The sequence below is a fragment of the Cyphellophora attinorum genome (assembly GCF_001299255.1).
Source record: "Cyphellophora attinorum strain CBS 131958 chromosome Unknown Contig1, whole genome shotgun sequence".
Taxonomy (NCBI): Eukaryota; Fungi; Ascomycota; class Eurotiomycetes; order Chaetothyriales; family Cyphellophoraceae; genus Cyphellophora; species Cyphellophora attinorum.
The window spans coordinates 484,089-505,436 of NW_017253229.1; the positions used below are offsets into that span (position 1 = coordinate 484,089).

General features: G+C 54.6%; 10 protein-coding genes across 10 annotated transcripts; 4 read left to right on the forward strand and 6 right to left on the reverse strand.

The window, feature by feature from the left end:
* Window positions 1–302: 302 nt before the first annotated feature.
* AB675_410 (uncharacterized protein) lies at window positions 303–2,659 on the forward strand (the record flags this gene model as incomplete). Its single annotated transcript, XM_018144225.1, has 3 exons — window positions 303–366; window positions 501–748; window positions 809–2,659. 3 exons carry the CDS (start codon window positions 303–305, stop codon window positions 2,657–2,659), a joined length of 2,163 nt encoding a protein of 720 aa, XP_018006066.1.
* Window positions 2,660–2,739: 80 nt separating this feature from the next.
* Window positions 2,740–3,945, reverse strand: AB675_411 (uncharacterized protein; the record flags this gene model as incomplete). Its single annotated transcript, XM_018144235.1, has 1 exon — window positions 2,740–3,945. The coding sequence occupies one exon, from the start codon at window positions 3,943–3,945 to the stop codon at window positions 2,740–2,742; it is 1,206 nt and encodes a 401-aa protein (XP_018005772.1).
* Window positions 3,946–4,189: 244 nt separating this feature from the next.
* On the forward strand, window positions 4,190–5,326 carry AB675_412 (Glutaminyl-peptide cyclotransferase; the record flags this gene model as incomplete). The annotated part of the gene is made up of 1 exon (XM_018144245.1): window positions 4,190–5,326. One exon carries the CDS (start codon window positions 4,190–4,192, stop codon window positions 5,324–5,326), a length of 1,137 nt encoding a protein of 378 aa, XP_018005777.1.
* A 58-nt stretch (window positions 5,327–5,384) lies between these two features.
* On the reverse strand, window positions 5,385–7,547 carry AB675_413 (putative MFS-type transporter YusP; the record flags this gene model as incomplete). Its single annotated transcript, XM_018144256.1, has 3 exons — window positions 5,385–6,749; window positions 6,796–7,193; window positions 7,256–7,547. 3 exons carry the CDS (start codon window positions 7,545–7,547, stop codon window positions 5,385–5,387), a joined length of 2,055 nt encoding a protein of 684 aa, XP_018005503.1.
* A 564-nt stretch (window positions 7,548–8,111) lies between these two features.
* AB675_414 (D-malate dehydrogenase [decarboxylating]) lies at window positions 8,112–9,260 on the reverse strand (the record flags this gene model as incomplete). Its single annotated transcript, XM_018144266.1, has 1 exon — window positions 8,112–9,260. The coding sequence occupies one exon, from the start codon at window positions 9,258–9,260 to the stop codon at window positions 8,112–8,114; it is 1,149 nt and encodes a 382-aa protein (XP_018005590.1).
* An 893-nt stretch (window positions 9,261–10,153) lies between these two features.
* Window positions 10,154–11,182, forward strand: AB675_415 (DNA excision repair protein ckn1; the record flags this gene model as incomplete). Its single annotated transcript, XM_018144277.1, has 1 exon — window positions 10,154–11,182. One exon carries the CDS (start codon window positions 10,154–10,156, stop codon window positions 11,180–11,182), a length of 1,029 nt encoding a protein of 342 aa, XP_018006047.1.
* Window positions 11,183–11,256: 74 nt separating this feature from the next.
* AB675_416 (Restriction of telomere capping protein 5) lies at window positions 11,257–13,358 on the reverse strand (the record flags this gene model as incomplete). Its single annotated transcript, XM_018144288.1, has 3 exons — window positions 11,257–12,541; window positions 12,594–13,242; window positions 13,289–13,358. The coding sequence occupies 3 exons, from the start codon at window positions 13,356–13,358 to the stop codon at window positions 11,257–11,259; spliced, it is 2,004 nt and encodes a 667-aa protein (XP_018005412.1).
* A 522-nt stretch (window positions 13,359–13,880) lies between these two features.
* On the reverse strand, window positions 13,881–14,764 carry AB675_417 (26 kDa secreted antigen; the record flags this gene model as incomplete). The annotated part of the gene is made up of 2 exons (XM_018144299.1): window positions 13,881–14,563; window positions 14,608–14,764. The coding sequence occupies 2 exons, from the start codon at window positions 14,762–14,764 to the stop codon at window positions 13,881–13,883; spliced, it is 840 nt and encodes a 279-aa protein (XP_018005870.1).
* Window positions 14,765–15,047: 283 nt separating this feature from the next.
* Window positions 15,048–15,863, reverse strand: AB675_418 (Autophagy protein 5; the record flags this gene model as incomplete). The annotated part of the gene is made up of 1 exon (XM_018144310.1): window positions 15,048–15,863. The coding sequence occupies one exon, from the start codon at window positions 15,861–15,863 to the stop codon at window positions 15,048–15,050; it is 816 nt and encodes a 271-aa protein (XP_018006068.1).
* A 2,759-nt stretch (window positions 15,864–18,622) lies between these two features.
* On the forward strand, window positions 18,623–20,419 carry AB675_419 (uncharacterized protein; the record flags this gene model as incomplete). Its single annotated transcript, XM_018144321.1, has 1 exon — window positions 18,623–20,419. The coding sequence occupies one exon, from the start codon at window positions 18,623–18,625 to the stop codon at window positions 20,417–20,419; it is 1,797 nt and encodes a 598-aa protein (XP_018005774.1).
* Between the last annotated feature and the right edge of the window lie 929 nt (window positions 20,420–21,348).

Below are 21,348 nucleotides of genomic sequence, written 5' to 3' on the forward strand. Positions count from 1 at the left end.
CTGAACTTGAAGGTTCAGATAGATCCACTTTTGAATAGCTCAGCCTTGCGCCTCTCGACGAGGCTTCCTACTTGAAATCACCAATGCCCAAGTGTTCATCTCATCCATGCGAGTTTGTGCAGCCATTCTGATTCTTACCAAATAGTCGGTTTGCGCACTAAGCAGCATTGAATCGCTAAGACCGTGAGCCAGCGTTGCGCAAATTCCGACACTGCGCGTTGTGATGAACTCGCCTCGTTCTGGTTCTTGCTTTGCTTACGTACTAATCGCGCTCTTGCCACTGTTCAGTATTGAGTCCAGCCATGGCTCCTGCCGGAGATGATAGTCTCAAACCAATGCGAAGGGGCACGCGCTCATGTCGCGAATGTGAGTACTTTTCATTGCGTTTCGTGATCCTCATCATGACTTCTCAGGTCGCCGGCGGAAGATAAAGTGCACGTGGACCTCAGCATCGGCCACGATTTGCAACGAGTGCACGAAGTATACTCGGCAATGCATAGCGCAAGGCTACATCATAGACCCAGCAAGGGTTGCAAAGTCGGATTCGTTGTTGAAGGTCAAAGTCAAGCGAATTGAGTCAATGGTCGAAAGGCTAGCAAAGATTCAAAGCGAGCAAGCAATTATTGCCCAACGAGACGAGAATGGCTGTTCCTTTGAGCGCGTGCAAAACAGTCTCGTGGACGGCACGGAGCTTACAGAGCATGCGAGCACAGCCAGTCCGCTTTTCAGGTTGTTCAATAACGAGGTTGTAAGTCCAATATTCTGCGATGGGCGATGCTCTGGTGCAAGAAGAGCTAACAAGTACAAGATCACGCGAAGCGACATAGCGGACGGTCCACAAGTGGAGACTACTACGACGATACACTTTGCGGATAAGGACATGTCAGACCTCGATAAGTTGAAGTCGACTATTGCGCACGACCCTGATATTCTAGACGTCGTCGATGTAGCATGTGAATGGTGGATCTCATGGCGAGACCAGCAGTGGGTGCTTCGCGCTGGGGGAGTTGACCCAACAGTCCGATCCTTCGTTCAAGAGCGACTCGAATCGAGTGACCCTGTGGTATATGCGACGGGCTTGATCTGCATCGCGATGTCACTTCACCGGATACGTCCCGGTATCGATGATATCACCCTCACACTATCAGCCTCGCCACTACAATTATACGACAGGATCGTCACTGCGATCGATCAAGTCGTCCTCAGCCGTCAACACAAAGGACAGGCAGGCATACTCCTCGCTCTTCAACGCGCCAAAACACATGCCGAGGGTGACCAGCTTCGTAAGTCCTGGCTTCGGACTCGCCACGCCATCCTCCTGTCTCAACACCTGAACTTCGAGAACGAATCGACCGCCCCGACCGATGACTTGATCTACCGACAACGCTGGGTCGGTGGCATATATGAGCTTGATCACTTCATGTCCCTTATCCTCGGCTTCCCACACGCTCGTGACAAGTCCTTTACCGATATTCTCGCGAAGGAGACACTGTTCGATCCCGAAATGAACATCGACACCAAGATGCGCGCCCTCCGCCGCATCACAGCCGTCGCCGCAGGCAAAATCAACGAGCAGAACGCGCAAGGTCAGACCTCGGACCCCAGCTTCACCTGTGCCATGGCCACGGAAATGGCTTCCTGTGCGGCTGCGATGCCCAACGAATGGTGGGACGCCGACGAACACGTCAAAAGCCCTAGTCAACTAGCTCACGAGCACTTGATGGCCCAGATGTGGTTTTGGGAAATCCAAGCTTTCTTGCATCTCCCGCACATGCTACAAGCTGACAGCGAGTGGGAGTACCAGAGCTCTTCTCGAAACCTGTGTCTGCAGGGCTGTAGGGAGATGCTGAAGGTTTTCTGTCTGCTTCGTGGCACGCCTGGCCTGTCGGTATACATCTGCAGCTGCGAAGATTTTCAAGGCGTCGTCACGGCCGCAATGCTGCTCATCGGCATCCTGTTGGGGATCACGCATGGCGTATACCCAAGCATCGTATCACTGGACGAGGACTTCGCCGTCTTGGACAATGTCAAGGACATCTTTCGATACCGAAGCACCGGACAGGGAGGGAGCATCAGTCGCCAGGGTCTGAAGGTCGTGGAGACTTTAGAAAGTTTCCTGACCGATAGCGACCAGTCTGCCGAGCCACATCAGCAACCACAATCCCGTTCAATTATCCTACCATACTTTGGTCTCATCCGCATCGAGTCGAAGATACCACCACTGCCAAAGGCCAACCGACAAACAGATCTTAAGGCGCCCGAAGCCTATAAAGATGGCAGCGCTGTAGACGCCCAGTCCATCGACCTCTACCACTCGATCTTTCCCGACACGCAGTCCCACGAGCCCTCGCCACCCTCCACGAGCGAATTGTCTGCGTCAGCAGGCAGCCACAACTTCAGCGACGATACCCTCGTCGAACCTGTCATGCCTACGTTCACAGACGCAACAAAGCCGACGCCCAGTTGGGACAACGACAGTATGCTCCCACCCATCAACTTCTATGACGCGGACCCAAGTATCACAACTTTTAATGTGGCTGACGACGTCACGGATACGTGGGACCACTTTCTGTACGGTAGCGAGCTGAACCAGGACTGGGAGGTGCCTAATTGGCAAGATGTGTTCGAGGAGTGGAATGGGACGACTTTGGGGAGCTAGCTAGATATCGTGGATAGGTCACTCAGGTAGCATCACCATGATCGTGTCCTCCCAGTGCCACTGCAGCTCGCTCATCAACATCAGCTTCGCCATCTCCCCACCGCACTGACCTCAATGCCCGTCAGCCGCTTATACACCACTTCCCACAAACCCGGGATAGTGTCTCTTGCGGCTCTCCCAGCCGCTGTCTTGGGCCGCACGAAGAACTCTGTCAGGGAGGGCTTCCAGATTGAGGATTCTGACTTTAGACGCGGCGTCATGGGGATGGTGAAGTTGACGGGTCTGCTGAAGGCGTTACGAAGGTTTGTGATCCAGTTGGTGCGGCCAGTGGATGAAGCCGTGGGATTGGGCAATTTTGATGTGAGTGTGCGTGTGGCACTGGTTGCGCTTGGCCTGCTGGCCCCCAATACGGACCCAGAGGTAGCTGGTGCTGCAGCGGCAGCACCAGCGGGCCGAATCTCCGCCAACTTGACTTCCATAGAGCCTGGAATGCCCGTCCAGCGCAGAAAGCGCAGCTGCAGACTCGCGTCCTTGGGCAGATTACGAGCGTATGTCATGGCGGCCGTGGGGCTCCTTCGAGCCTTCTCACTCAAATTCAGGAAGATCTCCGTCACAATGCTTCTAGTCAGGTGGTTCAACATAAAGACCGGTACGGCAGAGATGACCCATATCAGCGGCAGCGTATACAGCGGCACCTGACTCGTAGAAGTCTCCGACGTGATATCGAGATAGTACGCGGGTATCCAGACCGCAGTGAAGAACAGAAAAACGCCTATGGACACAACGCGGCTGAAGATCATGAACCCGACCGTCGCTCGCGGCAAGTTGTAGATGAGCAGGTGGTTTTTGAATACTCGTTCTGCTTTGGGCTGCGGAGGGTGTCGTGTCAAGTGCTCAATGTGCAGGCGCTGCATAGGCGAGAGCTTCACGCCGGGAGCGATCTCCGCTTTCGGGAGCACTTTGGTTGGGATGGTCACCGCGGACCCAGTATCGAGAGATGTGCGGCGTGGATCGGCGGGCATGAGGTCCGTGGAGGTGCTTGTGCCCTCGGAGGAGCCGCTCGAGAAGGCATCGTCGCGGTGTGGCTGCTTGGCTGGTGAAACGAGCTGTGCCGGCGTGCTGAGCTTGGTTCTTGGGCTTGGTTTCGAGGTGCTCTTGTGCGGAGGAAGTCGTGCTAGCAAGGATGTTGTTGTGCTGTAGGGGCGTAAGCGTGTGGCAGCATGTTGGCGCGCGGAGCAGCGGAACGCGGCGCGGACTTCGAGGATCAGGAAGGTGGGTGGTGACATTGAGAGGCTGGCTGCTGCTGCCTTTTTACCCGCAACTCGTCTCATGGGCAGAGCAGAAGTCCAAAGATGCGATCGACGTCGCGTGGCCGATTCAGGAATGTTAGCCGACACCGCCGAGTCGAAGAGATGTCAATGTCCTGCCGATTTGAAACTGATCTATACTTGCAAGTGGTGTATGAGATCAGCATTTGCTGTCGTTTTGCTGGCGTATCGATGTCGAGACCACGGCTGAAATTTTCATAGCATGAGGTTGTCGCGGTATTGCACCGGCCTATGGCTGGCGTGCACCGCCCTGGCATACTCGACCCTCTCGGACGACACCCTCAAGAACGGCCTTCCCCACCCGCAAAAGAGCGACTTCGATATACACACCGGCTCTATTCTCGCGCCCATACTGATTCCTCGCGTGCCGGGCACCGAGGGCTCTCTCAAAGTTCTAAACCATTTTGTGCAGTACTTCCGGAAAGAGCTGCCAGACTGGACTATAACATTTCAGAATTCGACGTCCAAGACACCGGTACATGGGGACAAAGAGGTGCCTTTCGTCAACTTCATTGCCACGAGAGATCCACCGTGGACCAGGCCGGGCAATGTCGCCCGCTTGAACCTGGTGGCACACTACGACTCGCTGATCAAGCCGGAGGGCTTCATCGGTGCGATCGACTCGGCCGCACCATGTGCGATGATCATGCATGCCGTCAAGGCGATCGATGCTGCGCTGACCAAGAAATGGACTTCGATGCAAACAGACGACTTCGACTTGGATTTCGAGGAGCCCAGAGGAATTCAAGTCTTGTTCTTGGACGGTGAAGAGGCATTCCAGCGTTGGACAGACACAGACAGCATATACGGCGCGAGATCACTCGCTGCGGAGTGGGACACCAAGAGGCACCCTGCTATGAGCACCTTCAAGAGCTACCTAGACGACATCGAGCTCTTCGTCCTGCTCGATCTACTCGGCTCGGCAGAGAATCCCTCCATTCCCTCCTGGCAGCACACCTCGCACTGGTCCTACGTCCACATGGCCAAGCTGGAGCAAAAACTGCGAGGCCTGGGCTTGTTCAAAAGCACCACCGGCGCACCCTGGCTGCCGGACGCGGACAAGTCAGAGACCTCGAGCTTCAGGAGCTACGTCATGCAGGACGACCATATTCCATTCATCGCCAGAGGCGTGCATGTCCTGCACCTCATACCTGGCCAGTTTCCGAGAGTCTGGCATAAGATGGACGACAACGGCGACAACCTTGATATCCCGACGGTCGAAGATTGGGCGCTGTTGACAGCTGCGTTTGCAGCGGAATACATGGAGCTGGATGGCTTCTTCGACCCTGCTGCCCATGCGAAAAGAGACGATGTATTGACTAGCAAGACGGAGTTATGACAATGATAGCGCCTGGGAAGGCTCATGAATTCACTTTGGCGGCGGATCCTCTTCGTATCTATACACCGCCTCTATTTCCACGCGTCTTCTCCCTCTCAGCCAGCCTCCGCGGCTTCAGCGACTCAATCGAGCCTTCTTCATTATCAACTCGCACCCCCCTCCGTCGATAAGGCTCGTCTTCCGCCGGACCAGGCCTTCTCTCCTGCCTGACCCTACCCCGCGCGATGGCCCAAATATACACCCCGGCCAGCACATCCGGCAGACCATCACGTTCAATGACCGTCCTATGACGAGCCCCCTCAGCACGTTTCGAATCGCCGGCTTCGCTGAGCACCTTCCCGCCGTTTACGACACCGTCCTCAAATTCAGCGCCACCCTCCTCACGCCCTACCTCCCGCTCGAGTGAACTGCTGTTCCTTGCATTCTCCCTCTTACTGATCCAGACATTCCCCAGCCCCAAATTCGCCAGCAAACTCAACCCTAAGAACGGCAACACACTCACAAAAGCCCACATCACAGCGTCCGCCCCGGCTGCTCGGACCACCCTCTGCACCTCCTCGCTCTGCTCGTTCAGCGCGTCCAGCGAGGCCGTGTTGTGCATATCGAAGCCTCCGTCGCCTCCCACACTGTCAAAGACTTTAGCCATCTTGTTCTGAAACACCGCCCCCATGACAGTCAACGCCAGAGTTCCCCCGAAGGGATGCGCGAAGCGAGCAATGCTATACACCGGCGCCAGCCGATTCCTGAACATCCCCGCCAGGTGCAGCCCCTCCGGCATGAACCGACACCCCGTCCCGAATCCAGCCACCGCCATCATCCCATTGACCAGCGTCCGATCCGCGCGCTTGACGGCGTACGTCAGCGCCGCCATCCCGCTTGTTTCGATGACGGTGCCCACGATCAGCGGGAAGAATGTCTGGCGGGGGTAGACGTTGCAGGCGAACATCGCCCAGTATATGCCTAGGCCGAGGCCAGGGACGTAGTAGAGCAACTGCAGGCCGGCTTCGCCGCTGGGTTTGCCTTCGACGAGGGTGAAGTAGATCCCGATAAAGTAGAATGCGGCGTAGATGGCGGTGCCGGTGGCGGCGGCGAGGATGCAGATTAGGGTGATGTCTTTGTCTGTCAAAAGGTCGAAGGGGATCATGGGGACAGTGCGTGGCAAGGACTTGGAGAGGAGGCCGTTGGGCTCGAGGGCGCGTTCCCAGAGGACGAAGGCGATGCATAGAAGGAAGCCGATGACCAAGGGCGCGATGACGCCAGCGGAGGACCACGGATACGAGGAACCACCCCAAGCGGTGCCCAAGATGATCAGGCCAACGCCAGCGATAAAGAGGGTGGCACCGCCGATGTCGAGGGTTGCGCAGCCGGACGCGAGCGCAGAGAGATTTGGGACCAAGACTTGGTTTTGAGAGAGCGGTCGTGCCTGGCTTGAGATCGTAGCGGAGGAAGACAAACGAAATCATGGATACGCCGCCCATGCCAGCACACAACGCAAACACGTACCGCCAGTTGGCTTGCGTGAGGTATCCTCCAATGACGGGCCCGGTGGAGTAAGCGATGCCGTTGAGGAACTGGAAGATGCTGGTGATCTTGGCTTGTTCTTTCAGGGAAACCTGATCGGCGAGGATGATCATCGAGACGTTGCTCATGCCCGCGCACCCAACGCCTTGGAGGGCACGGCCAAGGAGAAGGATACCCCAGGCGGGCGCAGCTGCGCAGAGGATGCTGCCGATAGTGAGGGTGACCATTGAGAATTGCAGGGCGACATAGCGCCCGAAGATGTCGGCGAGTTGGCCGTAAATGGGGATGAAGGCGCAGGAGGTTAGGGTGAAGGCTGTGACGATCCAGTTCAGTTCGTTAAACTTGTCTGTGGAGTTGGTGGTCAGCAGTCGATCAAGCAAGGACCGATTATGCAAGATGGATGCATACTGAAATGTGAGGCTATGGCTGGGAGAGCAGTGGCCACCACGGTCAAGTCGAGGCTGGACACGAAAAAGCCCGGAAGGAGGAGGAGGAGCAGCTTCCATCTGTACTTCCGTGCGGCACTCTTCTCGGCGATGCAGATTTCGCATTTGCTGGTGGTGGTGGCTTCGGTCGCGGATCGGTGTGAACATGATCGTCCCTTGTGAGTTGACTTCTCACGCTGTTCAATGGGCTCTGACTTGTCCTTGTTGAGTTGTCTCTTGATGGCATGATAGGTCCATGTTACGGGACCTTGCATGTCGAAAGAAAACTTTCCGGTGGTAGATTCTGCCTATCGACGACCTTTTCTAGACGTTGCAGAAGGTCTACGTGATCCAGTCGTTCAATCAAGTGGGCGCCGATATCTGCGCGATGCAATGTATTGAAGAACCTCGAGAATGCAATGCCAACCCTTCCGCTGCATAGCGGGCAGGGAGGTCTTTGCATATATATATCTGGTACATCGTGAAAATTGCCGAAAGCGAAAACGGATCACATCATTGCTCAAGAAACTGGGTGGATTCGGCCTTGCGGTTTCGCGAAGTAACCACGGCGTAGGTATCGGCTGCTACCTACTTACCTGTGATATTCATGCCACATGCTAGGCTCGTGGTATAGATCCCTTTTCGGCAACCCCTTTCGAGCCCCCTTTTCGGACATATTCGCGAGTCACGTGAGTGGGTATGTCTCAAGTTTCTTGGTCCTGCTGTCACCAGGCAGACACGTGAAACAGAGCTTGAGTACAAAGACCAATGCCATTTCGCGGACGATAGCCTCAGGGCCATGTTCAACTCAACTTTGTGATACATAGGACATGCGCGCATTATGCCGTCGGTCTGTATAGTCCCATTCTCTCTTCTCGCCGAACCTTTTGATCACTTCTTCTCCCCGGCCTTGATGATCTCTTCCTCAATCGCCTCCCAAACCCCTCCGTCGTGCCTTTCCCGCCCATATCCGCCGTGAGCACCTGCTCATCCCCCTTAGCTAACACTCGCTCAATCGCCGTCAGCATCCCCTTCGCCGCATCTATAAAACCGAAATGCTCCAGCATCATCTGCCCAGCCCAGATCATCCCCACCGGATTAGCAATGCCCTGACCAGCAATATCCGGCGCTGAGCCGTGTACGGGCTCGAACAAGCTCGGGTGCTCGCCCGAAGGATTGATGTTTCCTGATGGCGCGATGCCGATTGTGCCCGTGCATGCAGGGCCTAGATCGGAGAGGATATCGCCGAAGAGGTTGCTGCCAACGATGACGTCGAATTTCTCGGGCTTCAGCACGAAGAGGGCGGTCAGGATGTCGATGTGGAACTTGTCGACGTTGACGTCGGAATATGAAGGAGCCATGGCAGCGACCCGCTCGTCCCAGTAGGGCATGGTGATGGAGATGCCATTGGACTTTGTGGCAGAGGTGAGATGCTTCTTGGGCCGGCGCTGGGCGAGGTCGAATGCATATTTCAGGACGCGGTCGATCCCAGTGCGGGTCATGACCGTCTCTTGGATTACGGTCTCGCGATCGGTGCCTTCGAAGATGCGCCCGCCAATGGACGAGTACTCTCCCTCAGTATTCTCGCGGACGACCCAGAAATCGATGTCGCCAGGCTGCTTGTTAGCGAGAGGGCATTTGACGCCAGGCATGAGACGGCATGGGCGGAGATTGATGTATTGGTCGAAAGACCGTCGGAATTTCAGGAGTGAGCCCCATAACGAGACGTGGTCAGGTACTAGCGAAGGCATGCCCACGGCACCGAAATAGATAGCATCGAATTTGGAAAGTGTCTCCTGCCAGTCGGGAGGCATCATATCGCCATGTTTCTGGTAGTAGTCGCAGGATGCGAAATCGAAATGTGTGAATTCGAGGGAGAGGTTGTAGACTCTGGCTGCTGCTTCCAGTGATCTAAGTCCCCATGGCATGACCTCTACGCCAATGCCATCTCCGGGTATGACTGCGATCTTGAGCACTTTGCCTGCCATTCTGATACTGCTAGATTATGGTAACGTGTCACAAGAATGCTGCTGTTAGTATCAGAAGAAGAAGAGAGATGAATATGCGAGAAGCGCTGTATATGGGTTTTCAAGATCGACTGTAAAACGTTCTACCGGACCTGTCCAGCAGCGAATGAGAATGCGTATGGACTTAGCTTGTTCCGAGGGGAAAGCGACTTCGGATCAGAGGGAGTGAAGACATGTTCTCGAAGTAAAAATAACGAGAGGAATGAGGGTTGTGAGCATAAGAAACAGCGACTATGTGTGTCGAGCGGGGCACTGGTCGATTTTAAGGCAAATACGCACATCTGACGTCACAGGCATCCCGTCTTGGTGCCTTCCTTCGTGCTGATTCTCTCTGGTGCTTCAGGTTTACTGGTCAAGGCAGTGTCTACTCAAGTCCCGGAGCACTATCGCGGCTGCCAGTCACTCGCTCCCGGAACAAGTCGTCTGCGATGCAGTCGCATGAACACATCCCACCTGCATCTCGGGCATAGGCTCGGTGCTGTTTCCTCTCCCGCCCTTCAGAGGTATACAACGAGTCTACGATTTATGATCTCCAACATGACGAGCGTACAACCTTCTCTCTGGCTCGTCTCGTTGGAGATGTTCCAGCCTCTGCGAATGTAGCACACAACAATGGTGTCAATGCTCTCGCCCTGCGAGCAGACATTCTCGCCACTGGCGGAGCGGACGCCTGCATTCGGCTATGGGATTTATCGAAGGGCAACCCGCCAACCTCACAGACCGCCACTTACCATCCGCTCGCTACGCTCACTCGTGGCTCGCACGGTCATGTAAACGCGCTGACGTCGGTCTCTATCTACCCTTTTGATCCGATACCTTCGACGCTTCTGAGCACGTCCTACGACAACAGCGTAATGCTCACGTCCATCACTCCGACATCCCTTCAGCCAGTCCACTCGTTCAATCTCGACCATGCCGTCCATACTCACGCGATCTCTCCCATACCCAGTACTTCCCCTCTCGTGGCCGCCGGCACTTCTCACCCGACGATCAGACTGCTGGATCTGCGCTCCGGCCTAGCGACCCACTCACTCGCGGGACACAACGGCGCCGTGTATGCTCTGGCCTGGTCGCCAATCGACGAACATATACTCGCTTCCGGCGCCACCGATGGCCGAGTCTTCTTCTTCGACATACGCCGCGCCAACGCCGTCTTTGCATCCCTTGACCTCGACGACGCCATCGGCGTATCCCTCAAGGACCGCAACCGCTTGGGCGGGAGGACAGGCGAGCTTCTCAATTTCTCAGCACAGGCTCATTCTGGACCTGTGACCAGTGTGCAATGGACGTCTCATCCACACGACAAGATCGTCACCGCAGGCCATGATCAACGAATCCGAGTCTGGGACGCGGCCAGTGGGAGAAACGAGCTCGTTCACTTTGGGCCGCGGCTGAAGAATGCGCGTATGGGCAATTTTGGGCCTCTGCTAGCTTCCGCTGGGTACTGTAGTAAGCCCGTCAATGAAGTCCTCCTTTGGGCAAATGATGATTCGAAAGGCGACATCAGCGTGTTTGGGCTAAGAGAAGGCGATGTGAGGGGCACGAAGCAGACGGGTGGCGTGCTCAAGGGTAGGGTTGCGAAAGAAAGTGAAGGAGATCGGTTGAGGGGTAGAGGAAGGATCAATGCTATGGTCTGGAGGGAGGGCGACGACAGTCAGGCGAAGAATGGGCTCGAGATGTTGTCGGCGCATGGTGATGGGACTGTGGGAGTTTGGCGAGTCCCGGAGCTTGATGGATCAGTAGACGTAGGTGTAGGTGTATTGAAGGCAGCCAACGGCGAGGAGGACGTGAATGCGGATGAGGAGGATGATGAGAGGCCGAAGAAGAAGCGAAAGAAGCAAGACTTCAATGCCCTGGTCGAAGGATTGACCAAAATGAAATGATGTGAGCGTTTGATGCCGACCGAAGCCACGATCGCGGGTCCCTCCTCCTCCATATCTGTCCTGCCTTACAGTGCTCACCCCATACTCCCACCACTCCTCCCCTGCCCACTCCCGTTGCCCACCAAACCCGCCATCTCCAGCAAATGCCTCGCTCCATCCTTATCACCACCGAAATTGATCGCTCTCCGCCTTTCTGCCTCTTTCTCCTCCCACTCCAGCCTCTTCCGCTGCTTCTCCACCTCGCTTTCTTTTACCCCGTCCTCATCATCTTCATTCCCAGAATCGAAAGTGACGCCCCAAACCTCGATCCCCTCAACCTCAAAGTCGATCCTTCGCGGCCACGGCGCTTTCGTCTCGCCGCCGCTGGCTGCCGACGACGAAGAAGCGCCCTGCGCCTCGACTAGACCGGGGTCACACACGAAGCCGCCGCCGGAGCCGTTCTCGAGGTCATGCACGAATGTGCCCTCGCTGAGATCAGTGTCGATGATGACGCTTGCGGCGCCGGGGATCGGTGGATTTGGCGCCCCGGTGCGTGGCTGCGGCGGGATGATGCATCCTAGCGCTATGCCCGTGCGAGCGTTGAAGTAGGAGTAGGGCTGTTGTGGGCGTAGGGTGGAGGGGAAGATGCTGTGGCGTGGTGATAGAAGAGTGAGCGTGGCTAGTGGTGGGGACTCGCCTGATGATTCTGAGGTGAGGATAGTGGGTGCGTCGTGCTTGTGCGTGCTGTCGATCCACGGGTGGGGGAGGTATGCGGTGAAGATGAGGGGCGTGGATTGTGGGAAGGATGAGGAGGTCGAGGTGCCAGAGATGACGATTAGAGTTGGTGCTGTCCATGACATGACGTAGCGGGAGAAGGAGGATAGTGAGGTGCCTTGAGATGAGGTGCTGAAGATCTGGTGGAAGCGGGCGTGTGAGCTGTAGATGTTCGTTGGACTGGACGAGGTGTTCTGGGCGAGGTGCATAGACATGGATAGCTGGGAAAGGCGGGTGTCTGTCAAAATCTGTGAGCTGGACTTGTCGTCTGGCGGCTGAATGGGTGAACGTCGTCTGTGAGACAGTAGATCTGCTGCAGCTGAGACAGCGCCTCTGTGTTTCGAGAGGTCGATGTTTCTGCTGAAGAGGAAGTGCTCGAACAGATGGTTTAGAGGCTCGAAGAGATCGGGCATTGTAGTGGAGAGCACTTTGACGAAGTTCGAGTATCGTATGCCTTTGAGTAAAGGGTCGGGATCGAAAGCTTCAATGATGGCGTTGGCAGCATCTTCGAGGGCTTCCACCTTCGTTCCATCTAGTCCATCACCATACTCGGAGAGATTGCTCTGTGCGCGAATGCCACCGAACAGAAGCAGGAGCATTAGCAACCTTTGCTAGATCAGTATACAGTACAGGGTCCGGAGCTGGAGCAGATGCATACCTCCGAAAATTATCAGTGGGAATGATAGCATGATTCATCTTCCGATCGATCGTCTTGATCTGATCTTGCTTGAACACCTCAATTGCATCGAGAGAGTCTAGTGCGGCCAGCGCTAGGTCGTCATCATCCTCTTCCTCTCCATCATTGGCCGGCTCATCAATCGCGAAGCCGGCCTGAGCGCGCTTCCCAGCAGCGGCTTCCTCTTCGAGCATCTCATCTGGCTTCTGTTCGTCGATTATAGCTTGCATATTCGGCTTCTCGGACGGTGATGCAACGCTGGCTCTACGATCGAACACGGCTAGACTCCGGAAGAGCAATTTCGCCTTGTCACGATTGCCCCTCTTCAGGATTCTCTTGTAGCGGCCTGTCATGATAGTAATGACCTTGATCATGGCTTCCCTGGTGAGGATACATGGTGCAAGCATCGGAAATGGGAACGCTCCAAGGTAGCTGCACATCTGAAAGATGACTGGGCTCGCCCGCAGTGGCTCCGGTAGAGCAAGAAAGCGAGCGAGGGTGTCCTCCTTCCAATACTCGACATCACCTTGATGCTCGGCCAATGATTTGAAGTTGTCCTTGTAGTGTGCAATCTCTAGGTGGCTGTAGCACCTCGTTGCGAATCGCAGAGCCAACTCATGGCTGAGCTGCTCTTCGGTTGCGTTAGTCGGACTATTAAGCAGGGACACAGGGCGTACCTATGGGCACTTGGCGGAGTGGCTCTGCTGGCTGACCTTGTCCCAGCGCATCGAAGATCTTTCTGAGCATAGCTTAGGATCGTATACTCAAGCGATATTGATCGTGGAAATTCGGGTCTTCATGATACCAGATGAATTGTGGACAATTGGGGAGTACATGTTGAACATCGTCAAGGATATAAATACGAGACACATGTGTCAGCTGCCAAGCCAAGCACAGATCTCAATGTATCGGAGGCGGTCTACATTCGCCGACTGGTGATATGCAACAGAACTCGCAGATATTCGGCAAGGGCGATCCAGAGGGCACCGCATGCTAGTGAGAATCTACGTGTCGTTGGCTGCTCTTCCCGTGTCCGCGCGATTGAACCCGGGACAGTGGATCTTAGCGTCGTTCTCTGGTCTACATCTTTGAGTTCCCTCCAGATAGCTGAGAACTCCTTGTGGGAATGGGTGTTCTTCTGTTCATGGACAGGTGACTCTTCAGTAAGAGTGCAGCTGTCATCAGGTCATTACTCTTGTCAGGTCGTGAGGGCTTAGTATTTTGAATTATGAAGATCTGAGTATGATTGAGTCTGCGACGCACGCCACCTCAAGCCATCCACATCCCCGCTCCAACAGCTGCAAGTGCCAGGCCTAACAAAAGGTCTCGCAAGCTGCCCTTGGTCAACGTGCTCGCTTCGCTTGCTGTTTCCGATGGTGCTGGAGCGGACTCAGTCGCTGAAGCTTCACCACCAGTAGTGGCGTCGCTGGGCGAATTGTTGCTGGCTGTGCTCGATGCCGAACCTGTCGTCGATGCGGTTACGGTAGGCGACTCGGTTGGGCCTACTCCGACAGTCCCGGTCATGGTCGCGGCGGATGAGGTCTCTGCTTCGGTGCCGTTGAGAACTCTTAAGTAGTTTCCGGCCAGCGGTTGACCAAGTCCAACGGCTGCCCCAAAGGCAGTCAGGTTGAACCCCACACGTGTCGAAAGGATTGAAGTGTACTCAGATGGGATGCTGAAATTGAGAGGCTGGTCGTAGAGAATGAAACTGTAGCGGTGAGGGCCCGACCCGCCGGGTGGTGTGGGAGGCCTATACTCGGCGCCTTGTATGGTCGAGTTGGCTGCTGTGAGGGTCGCATTACTCCCAGACCGTTGTAGCGACGGCTGGAGCCAGTGAAGTAGAGTCACAGTGGTCCCGTTGCGAGGCACATCCTGGTCAACCATGAACAACAGGTAGGTTCCATTTGAAGCCTCAGACTCAGGGAGGGTTACGGTCGGTGCCTCGAGGACATCTGTACAAATTAGGCCTGCTCTCTATACGGAGTGAATAGCAAACCATCTCTTGGAAGGAGTACTCCTGGAGGCGTGACCGCTGTGTTAGACGCCTCGTAGGTTACTGGCAAATTGTTCTGGACTTGGACTACAAATTGAGGAGCAGTCTGACTGACCACCAACGCCGGTAGCAGCGACAGTATGATGTAGCTGTGTTGCATTTTGCCAGTGTCTGTTGCGACGAAATGTACCACAGCGATCTTGGAAACAGATCTGTGTGACTGTGTTGAGAGAGACAAACAATAACTTGTAGAGGGTCTGAACGAAAAGTGAAGCAGCTAGGCGGACAGTCTTCAGACGTGAGCTGCTTCAGCTTGTCGATGACGATATCCGGTACTTGGCAGGCCTCGGCACTGAAGTGGTACAAGCCGCCCGCATTTTCTTGGCGCCGCATTTCCTCATTCGATCCTGATGGGATATCAATTCGTGTTGAGACCAGAAAAGTCAGCCGTTCACTGCAATGACGAGGTGTAACCATCCATCGGCGTAGCAAGCCCATCTAGCCAGCTCATCCAGGTTCGCGGTCAATGGCAAATGAGCACCATGAAGAATCGGCCTGGCAATCAACGGCGTGCGTCTTGATGGGAAAAGACTGGGTATGAGAGTGTGCAAGGCACTACCCAACGTTTGCGGCTGACCCTGGCCTGTGTTCCTGGCCTGTGCAACTGAAGTAATGGACTGTGTGGACGCCCATGGGGCAACTTGAGCCTGCAGGACTTTCATTTGAGCTGTCTCTTCGCCCTCTGTCGACGATGGTAAATAAATCCTCAAAGGAATGTTTCTCAAGTGCGTGCTTGATGGCATGAGGATTTGATACACCCTAGAGAAGGTAGCCAGATCATTGTCCTGCGTCGAAGACCAGAGTGCTCTGCTGTCGGCGGCTGATAGGCTCATAATCGGCTTCGCGGTTCCGGATCTTACAAAGTCCGCCTCTTTGACAGCATTGATGAAGAAGTCATGCATCCTAATTGGATCAGGGCTGATGGCGTTGACGGTGGCACTGGCCGCATCCGGCGTGTAGTGAAGTGTCAGTCTGAAAGGCGTTAGGGCGGCATCCGGATGGTCGGAATCTGTGTCACGCACAGACAACAGGTAAAGGTCGTACAGCAGGCCCAATGGTAGGTGCCACTTCAGAGGAACGCCGTCGTGTGTTAGGTAGCCAGAGTCTGCGGGAATGGATTCCGGATCCTCGATGAGATAGGGGGCAAAAAAGCATGCAATCTTGACAGCAGGAGCGGGATGTAAGAAACTCTCGGCCATGCTACCTTAGAAAAGACAGGCGTCAGATCCGAGACCTAAGCTGAGATGCTGAAGCACACTTACAAGGTACGGGTCTGCTTTATCGTAGATGCGACACTCTGCAGCTGCTAGTCGTATTTCCAGCGGCAGTCGTGCTGCCCAGACATGCTGTTGTATTGTGCTGAGGCTTTGGTCCATTGCTGGACGCTGTCGATCTAGAGGCGCCAATGGTGATCATGCTTTGATGGACCAGGCTTGTCACAGTTGCAATGCGCTCCAGGAATTCCCGCTTCGGAAGGGTGTGAAAATCCCGTTGTCAGGCCTCGACCGGAGCGACAGGCGGCCCGTGATGCACGAACAGTTTCGGCGTTTCTCGAGACACGGCCACAGAAAATGCTTTAGCGCTCAAGCGCACCGTGTATTGACCAGGCAGCCTAGTTGTTAGCATCAAGGAACACTGTGCCAGGATTACTAGTGCGATGTTATCGACCACTGCCATGAGGAGGAAAGAAGAAGGGACTGTGTCTTGGCGCCGATCTGCGATCGGGATCGGCTTGCCTGTTGGCAACTTCCGTTACACAAGCGAGAAGTACCGTTGAGCGTGGACCGTGCACGGAGCGCTCTAGTAGTTGGTGGCTGATTCAAGTATCGACCTTGTCTTCAGAGCTTACGATTCATTTGAGCACTTTTGCTTCGATACGACAAGGTCGCAGCTGATGATGCGTCTTGGTTTTCACCACGAGAAGCACAAGAAAGACTGGTGGTGTCGACCGACCCAAGCAACAGGCTCGATCCCTTACACTGCGGCCTGCAAGGCACGCATGTAATGTAGGACCCGCATGCCATTCAGTCTCATGGCGAACGGGATTTCTGCCGATTCGTTTCAATGTTGTTTTCGGGGGAATGACTGTACTCCATGAAAACGTGTCACTACAAAGTGCGTCGGGGCGGGTTCCATCTATCAATTCCAAGGTTTGCATATGCGTCGATGTTGTAGCATCGCAATGGCAACGAGCAGACTGCGTATAGAACCAAGGTGCAGCAGAGAAGAACATGGATTGCCCCTTGGCCCTTTGCACGTTAGGCCTGAATAGCGAAATAAAAGGGATATTCTAAAATGAAAACGAGGGTGTCTAGCCTGAGCGGCGACTCCGCTGGCTGTGCTATAAGGGACGGGATTGCGTCGAGCCGAGAAGTTCCTGGTATGACATGCTGATCGACTAGTCTTGTTAGAGAGAATCTGCAAGTCTCCGCATCTTTCTCAAACGCACTGCCAATTTGCTGCACATGCGTGGCGTTCGCGGCATAGGAAACTGGAGTTTGACAACCTCGCGGACAACTGACCCACATGTTCAACAACCAGGCCCTGTCGCTTGTCAACGTCCGACATCCCCGTTTCACCGTCGAGGAATAGCACAATGTTGACGATCCTCTGCGCTCATCTCGGCACCGCCGCGAATAAGTCAAGTAAGCTATCACTTTTCGTGAAGGAGTTGCCTTCTTCAGCCGTGACCCTAGCTTCAGGCGAGCTGCAGTACGACGAACGGGTCAGACTCGAACAACAAATCACGATCTTATAATTACCAGACTTCGCTGCATGCTTTGATCTCAGCGGCACGCGACGCGACCCTCTTCCGTGGACTCCACGCGGGGCCACTGTCCAGTGTAATTGAGGACTAGTGTCAGTCTATTCCCTCGAACAAGCCCCGTAGAACCACACCATCACTACCACCGGCACCTCGCGATAGGCACGGCTAGACCCGCCTTGGATAGCACGTCCGTCCGGTATGTCGTCAAAGAGCGATCCTTGATGACCGGCAAGGATGCTGCGCCAATCACTCCCTGGTCTTACCGCCTCGATCAGCCCGGCTTGCCTTGTAACATACTAGCTTTGCCGCCCAGGAAGACGAACAGGTCTAAATTCTTTGTACACAGAAGCTGTTCAGAGTTTACGGCACTCTAATAAACTCAAGGTCGATTAATTCTCAAACTGCTCGATCTACGCCTGGGCCTGCATCAGTGATTCATTGACTGTTCTCTATGCTTGTCGCGCTGAGTCTTGACCTGGCCTACCCAGCTGGCTTGCTGTACAAGCGAAACTATTCGTCTTTCGCACGCTGGTGCATGTGGCAGTGGATCCACTTCATTGTTCTGTTCTAGTCATCTGCAGCATCACTTATTCGGCCAGGCTCACTGTTTCCAGCTTTTTCTCACGCTTCTGAGTTCCAGCGACCATCTTTCATCGTTATTCCTTTGCATCAATTACGAGCGTTTGCTCGACGACAAGCAGCACGTTCAGTTTGACTACCGCATATCCAAACGTTCTACAGCGAGTCGCTCGTTAGCTTGCAGATCCGGAACGATCCCTGACGTCTGACATCCTTTGCGCTCCGCTCACCAACTCTAAGGAGCCATACATAGATGTCGTAGTCGTCCTTTTGCAGCAGCGTACCGCGCCGTCTGACAACTCACTTCCTTGGGCACGATTATTGAGCCGCTCAAATCCTGTCTTTAGCCCGAATGAAGTTCCTGGCCACGATCCACCGCATAACCTCAAAACCCACCACTAATCCACTGGACCAAAATTTCACTCTGCGACACTGGCAACTGTCAAATTGAACAGCATTCTAACCACATCGAATCGAACTGTTGGAACATTTTCCCGGATCTACTAAGCTCTCCGGCATTTTGGGTCGAGCTGCGCAATTATGGTCGCATAAAGCAGGGACGCTGTGCTTGTCCTTTGCCTGTGTAACCTTCATGGCCATCTCCAACTCAACATGATCAATTGGTCCAAGTTTGCTGATCCACATAACAACGAATCGGCTCACTTCAGCGACCTCATATATCCTCCTGATCAGACGAACGTCCGGGCCGTTGGCACTTTCGACCACGTTGGCCGTCTGTTGAATAGTGATTTGCTTGGCAACGCTGGGGATCGTCGCTTTGCCATCAGTCAGGACTCGGCAATCCGCCACTCTTACGACTTCTACACCAGTAAACTGGATCAAATACAGGGAGCAATCGATACGCTCGATCGGTACATTGAAGCGCATGGTCCTGTAGGGTGCGACGCTACCATGTCGGCACCTCCCACGGACTACATCAGGCGCGATGTAGTAGGCATGGGGCCTGTGCCAGCCGTCCTCGACAGGTTACCCGACTTTCGGATCTCGCCAGCACCAATACTTCGACCAGCTGCGATGCAGTCTCCAGCTTATACCAGTCTCGCCTCACCATCGACAGCAAGCACCGTCGGAAGCCAGAGGTCTAGTCATATTTCAAGAGCTTCAACGAGCTTGACCAGCATTAGCTCAACTCGTGTATCGATTGCAGATCTGTTGAACGCGCCGCCTGAGGCAAAAACGCCGGCAGAAGATGTCCTCTCTCCAGATCTTTCACACTCCTCAATGACCTCTCATCGGCCATCTCAAGCACTTGTTGATTCAACGCTGGACAACATCCGATCAGCTCGTGGCATCATACGCCCTCACTCTGGCGAATCACGCGAGAAGCGACTTTCTAGTCTGCCAGTAGTCAGTCACCACGACGCTGACCGCTCTCCAGTGCTCAAGGGTCGTTCTTTCAGAGCAGCGCGGATGCGCAGATATTCAAAAACACGCGAACGGAAGGAAGCTATGTCGGACCCGCTCCCTGTTGCTGTGCTTGATCGGGTTCCAAAGCCCTCAACACTGATACACACCCAAGTTGACGGGCGTAGCAATACAGATCTGGGCCAATGGTACGATGGCATGCCGAGACGACGATCACCCTCGCACGACGCAAACGCACCATCGAGATCTCAGCAGGCGCTGTTGATGGCTGGTCAGATTTCTGGAGCAGATGACCGTGACACGCAATCAGATGCCGGACCTGTTCGCGGACGGCGTCACTCACCAATGTCCTCCCGTGGGCTGACAATAGACGTCGACTTGAGCTCAGACCCCAGTGCAGATGCTTATGCATATAACCTCGAAAAGGGCGATGTCAACCCCTCGAGGCACACAGCGTATGGTTATATAGCCGGAGACGCACGTCCTAGTTTCACAAGCATCTATGGAACGGGTGCAGCTGCTGCGCGGCAAAAGCTCCGTGGACGACCGCGAGAGCGTAGCAAGGGTTCATCAGGGAAGAGCGGATCAAGACAAACGGCGCGAGATACTCGAAAGAATGCCGAGACAGATGACTCGTACTTGCCTTCAAGCAGTCCCGCAGACGATTCTGGTCCTTCGAAAGAGAGCGCCCTCGAACGCTCTGCAGGTGTCAAGCGCTCACGGTCAGTCGCATCGTCACCCGACCTCCGTGCGGACCGCAAGCTGCTTAGCGCAGAGCTCGTCAAGCGCTGGACTCAGACGACAGTGCCCGAATCCTCGGCAGACCATCCGTCACCACTAGACGAACTACTACGAGATCCTGAAAGCGATCACGCCTCTCGCCACAAGAGGAGGAAGGTCAACCCGAAATCTGGTCTGACCTCCAGTGCAGGCTTCGAGGATCTGGATGACAGGGAAAGGGCGGAGCTGGCTGCTGCCCAAGCATTAGTGGCCAAATGGCATACACCGTCCTCGTCCTCATGAACGACGTTATTTCGCCATCCATTTATGCTATGATTTGAATTACAGCGAGACCAAGGTTTGGATATATCTTTAATGCGAGCAAGCAGGCGGTTTAGCAGCGGAGCAAGGCAACTTTGCAACTTCACGAACTATGGAATGTATGTACTGAAAGGGAGGAAAAATCCAGAGGAGAACAACAGCATCCTTATGCATCTCAGACAACAGAGCGGTGAGATTAATTTCGGGCAAAATCTTTACTCTGGCATTTCGTGGCTGAGAAGGGCGACGAAGCCCGCCCGACTGTGCGGATACCCAGCGACTTCAGGAGACGCGATGGTATGGGCTGGTGACTGTTTCACCAGATACATAGCACTGGCGGGATCACCTCTCTACCCGCCAGGTACTCAGAATGTCTCAACTTCGCCCATGCAATTGTTTTCGACTAGTAGCTAGTTTCCGTAGAGCTTTGACGGGACGAAGCCACGTCTGAAGCCGAGACGCTCGTCTACGGCACTTCCCAGCACCACTAGCAGCTCGTTGACAGCTTGACAGCCTGCAGAAACCACGAGGCTATCCTTGCCAAACCTGTTCCTGCTGATGTTCAGAGATCTACGTCTTGGCGCAGGTCAAGTGCGAACTAATGGTCTTAGGAATGATGGGGATGCTGCCGTCGATCCCGAAGGGCCGTAGAATGCACGTCGGGTCAATCGTCCAAACTTCAACCACGTGAATGATGGTCAGCTTCTGCGTCAGTGTCTCGACGATCCCTTTACTGCTTATTTGGCTTTTCTTGCGAGGGGCTATCATTTGCGCCTTCATGCCTGTCGATGGCAGTACACTAGCAGTAAAGTCGACAGCCAACCGCCCTCTTCTTGCTGGCCCGTGGCTACCGAAGGTCATGAAGGATAGATGGCAATTGCTTCTGCAAAGATACTATGATTGTTCAAGGA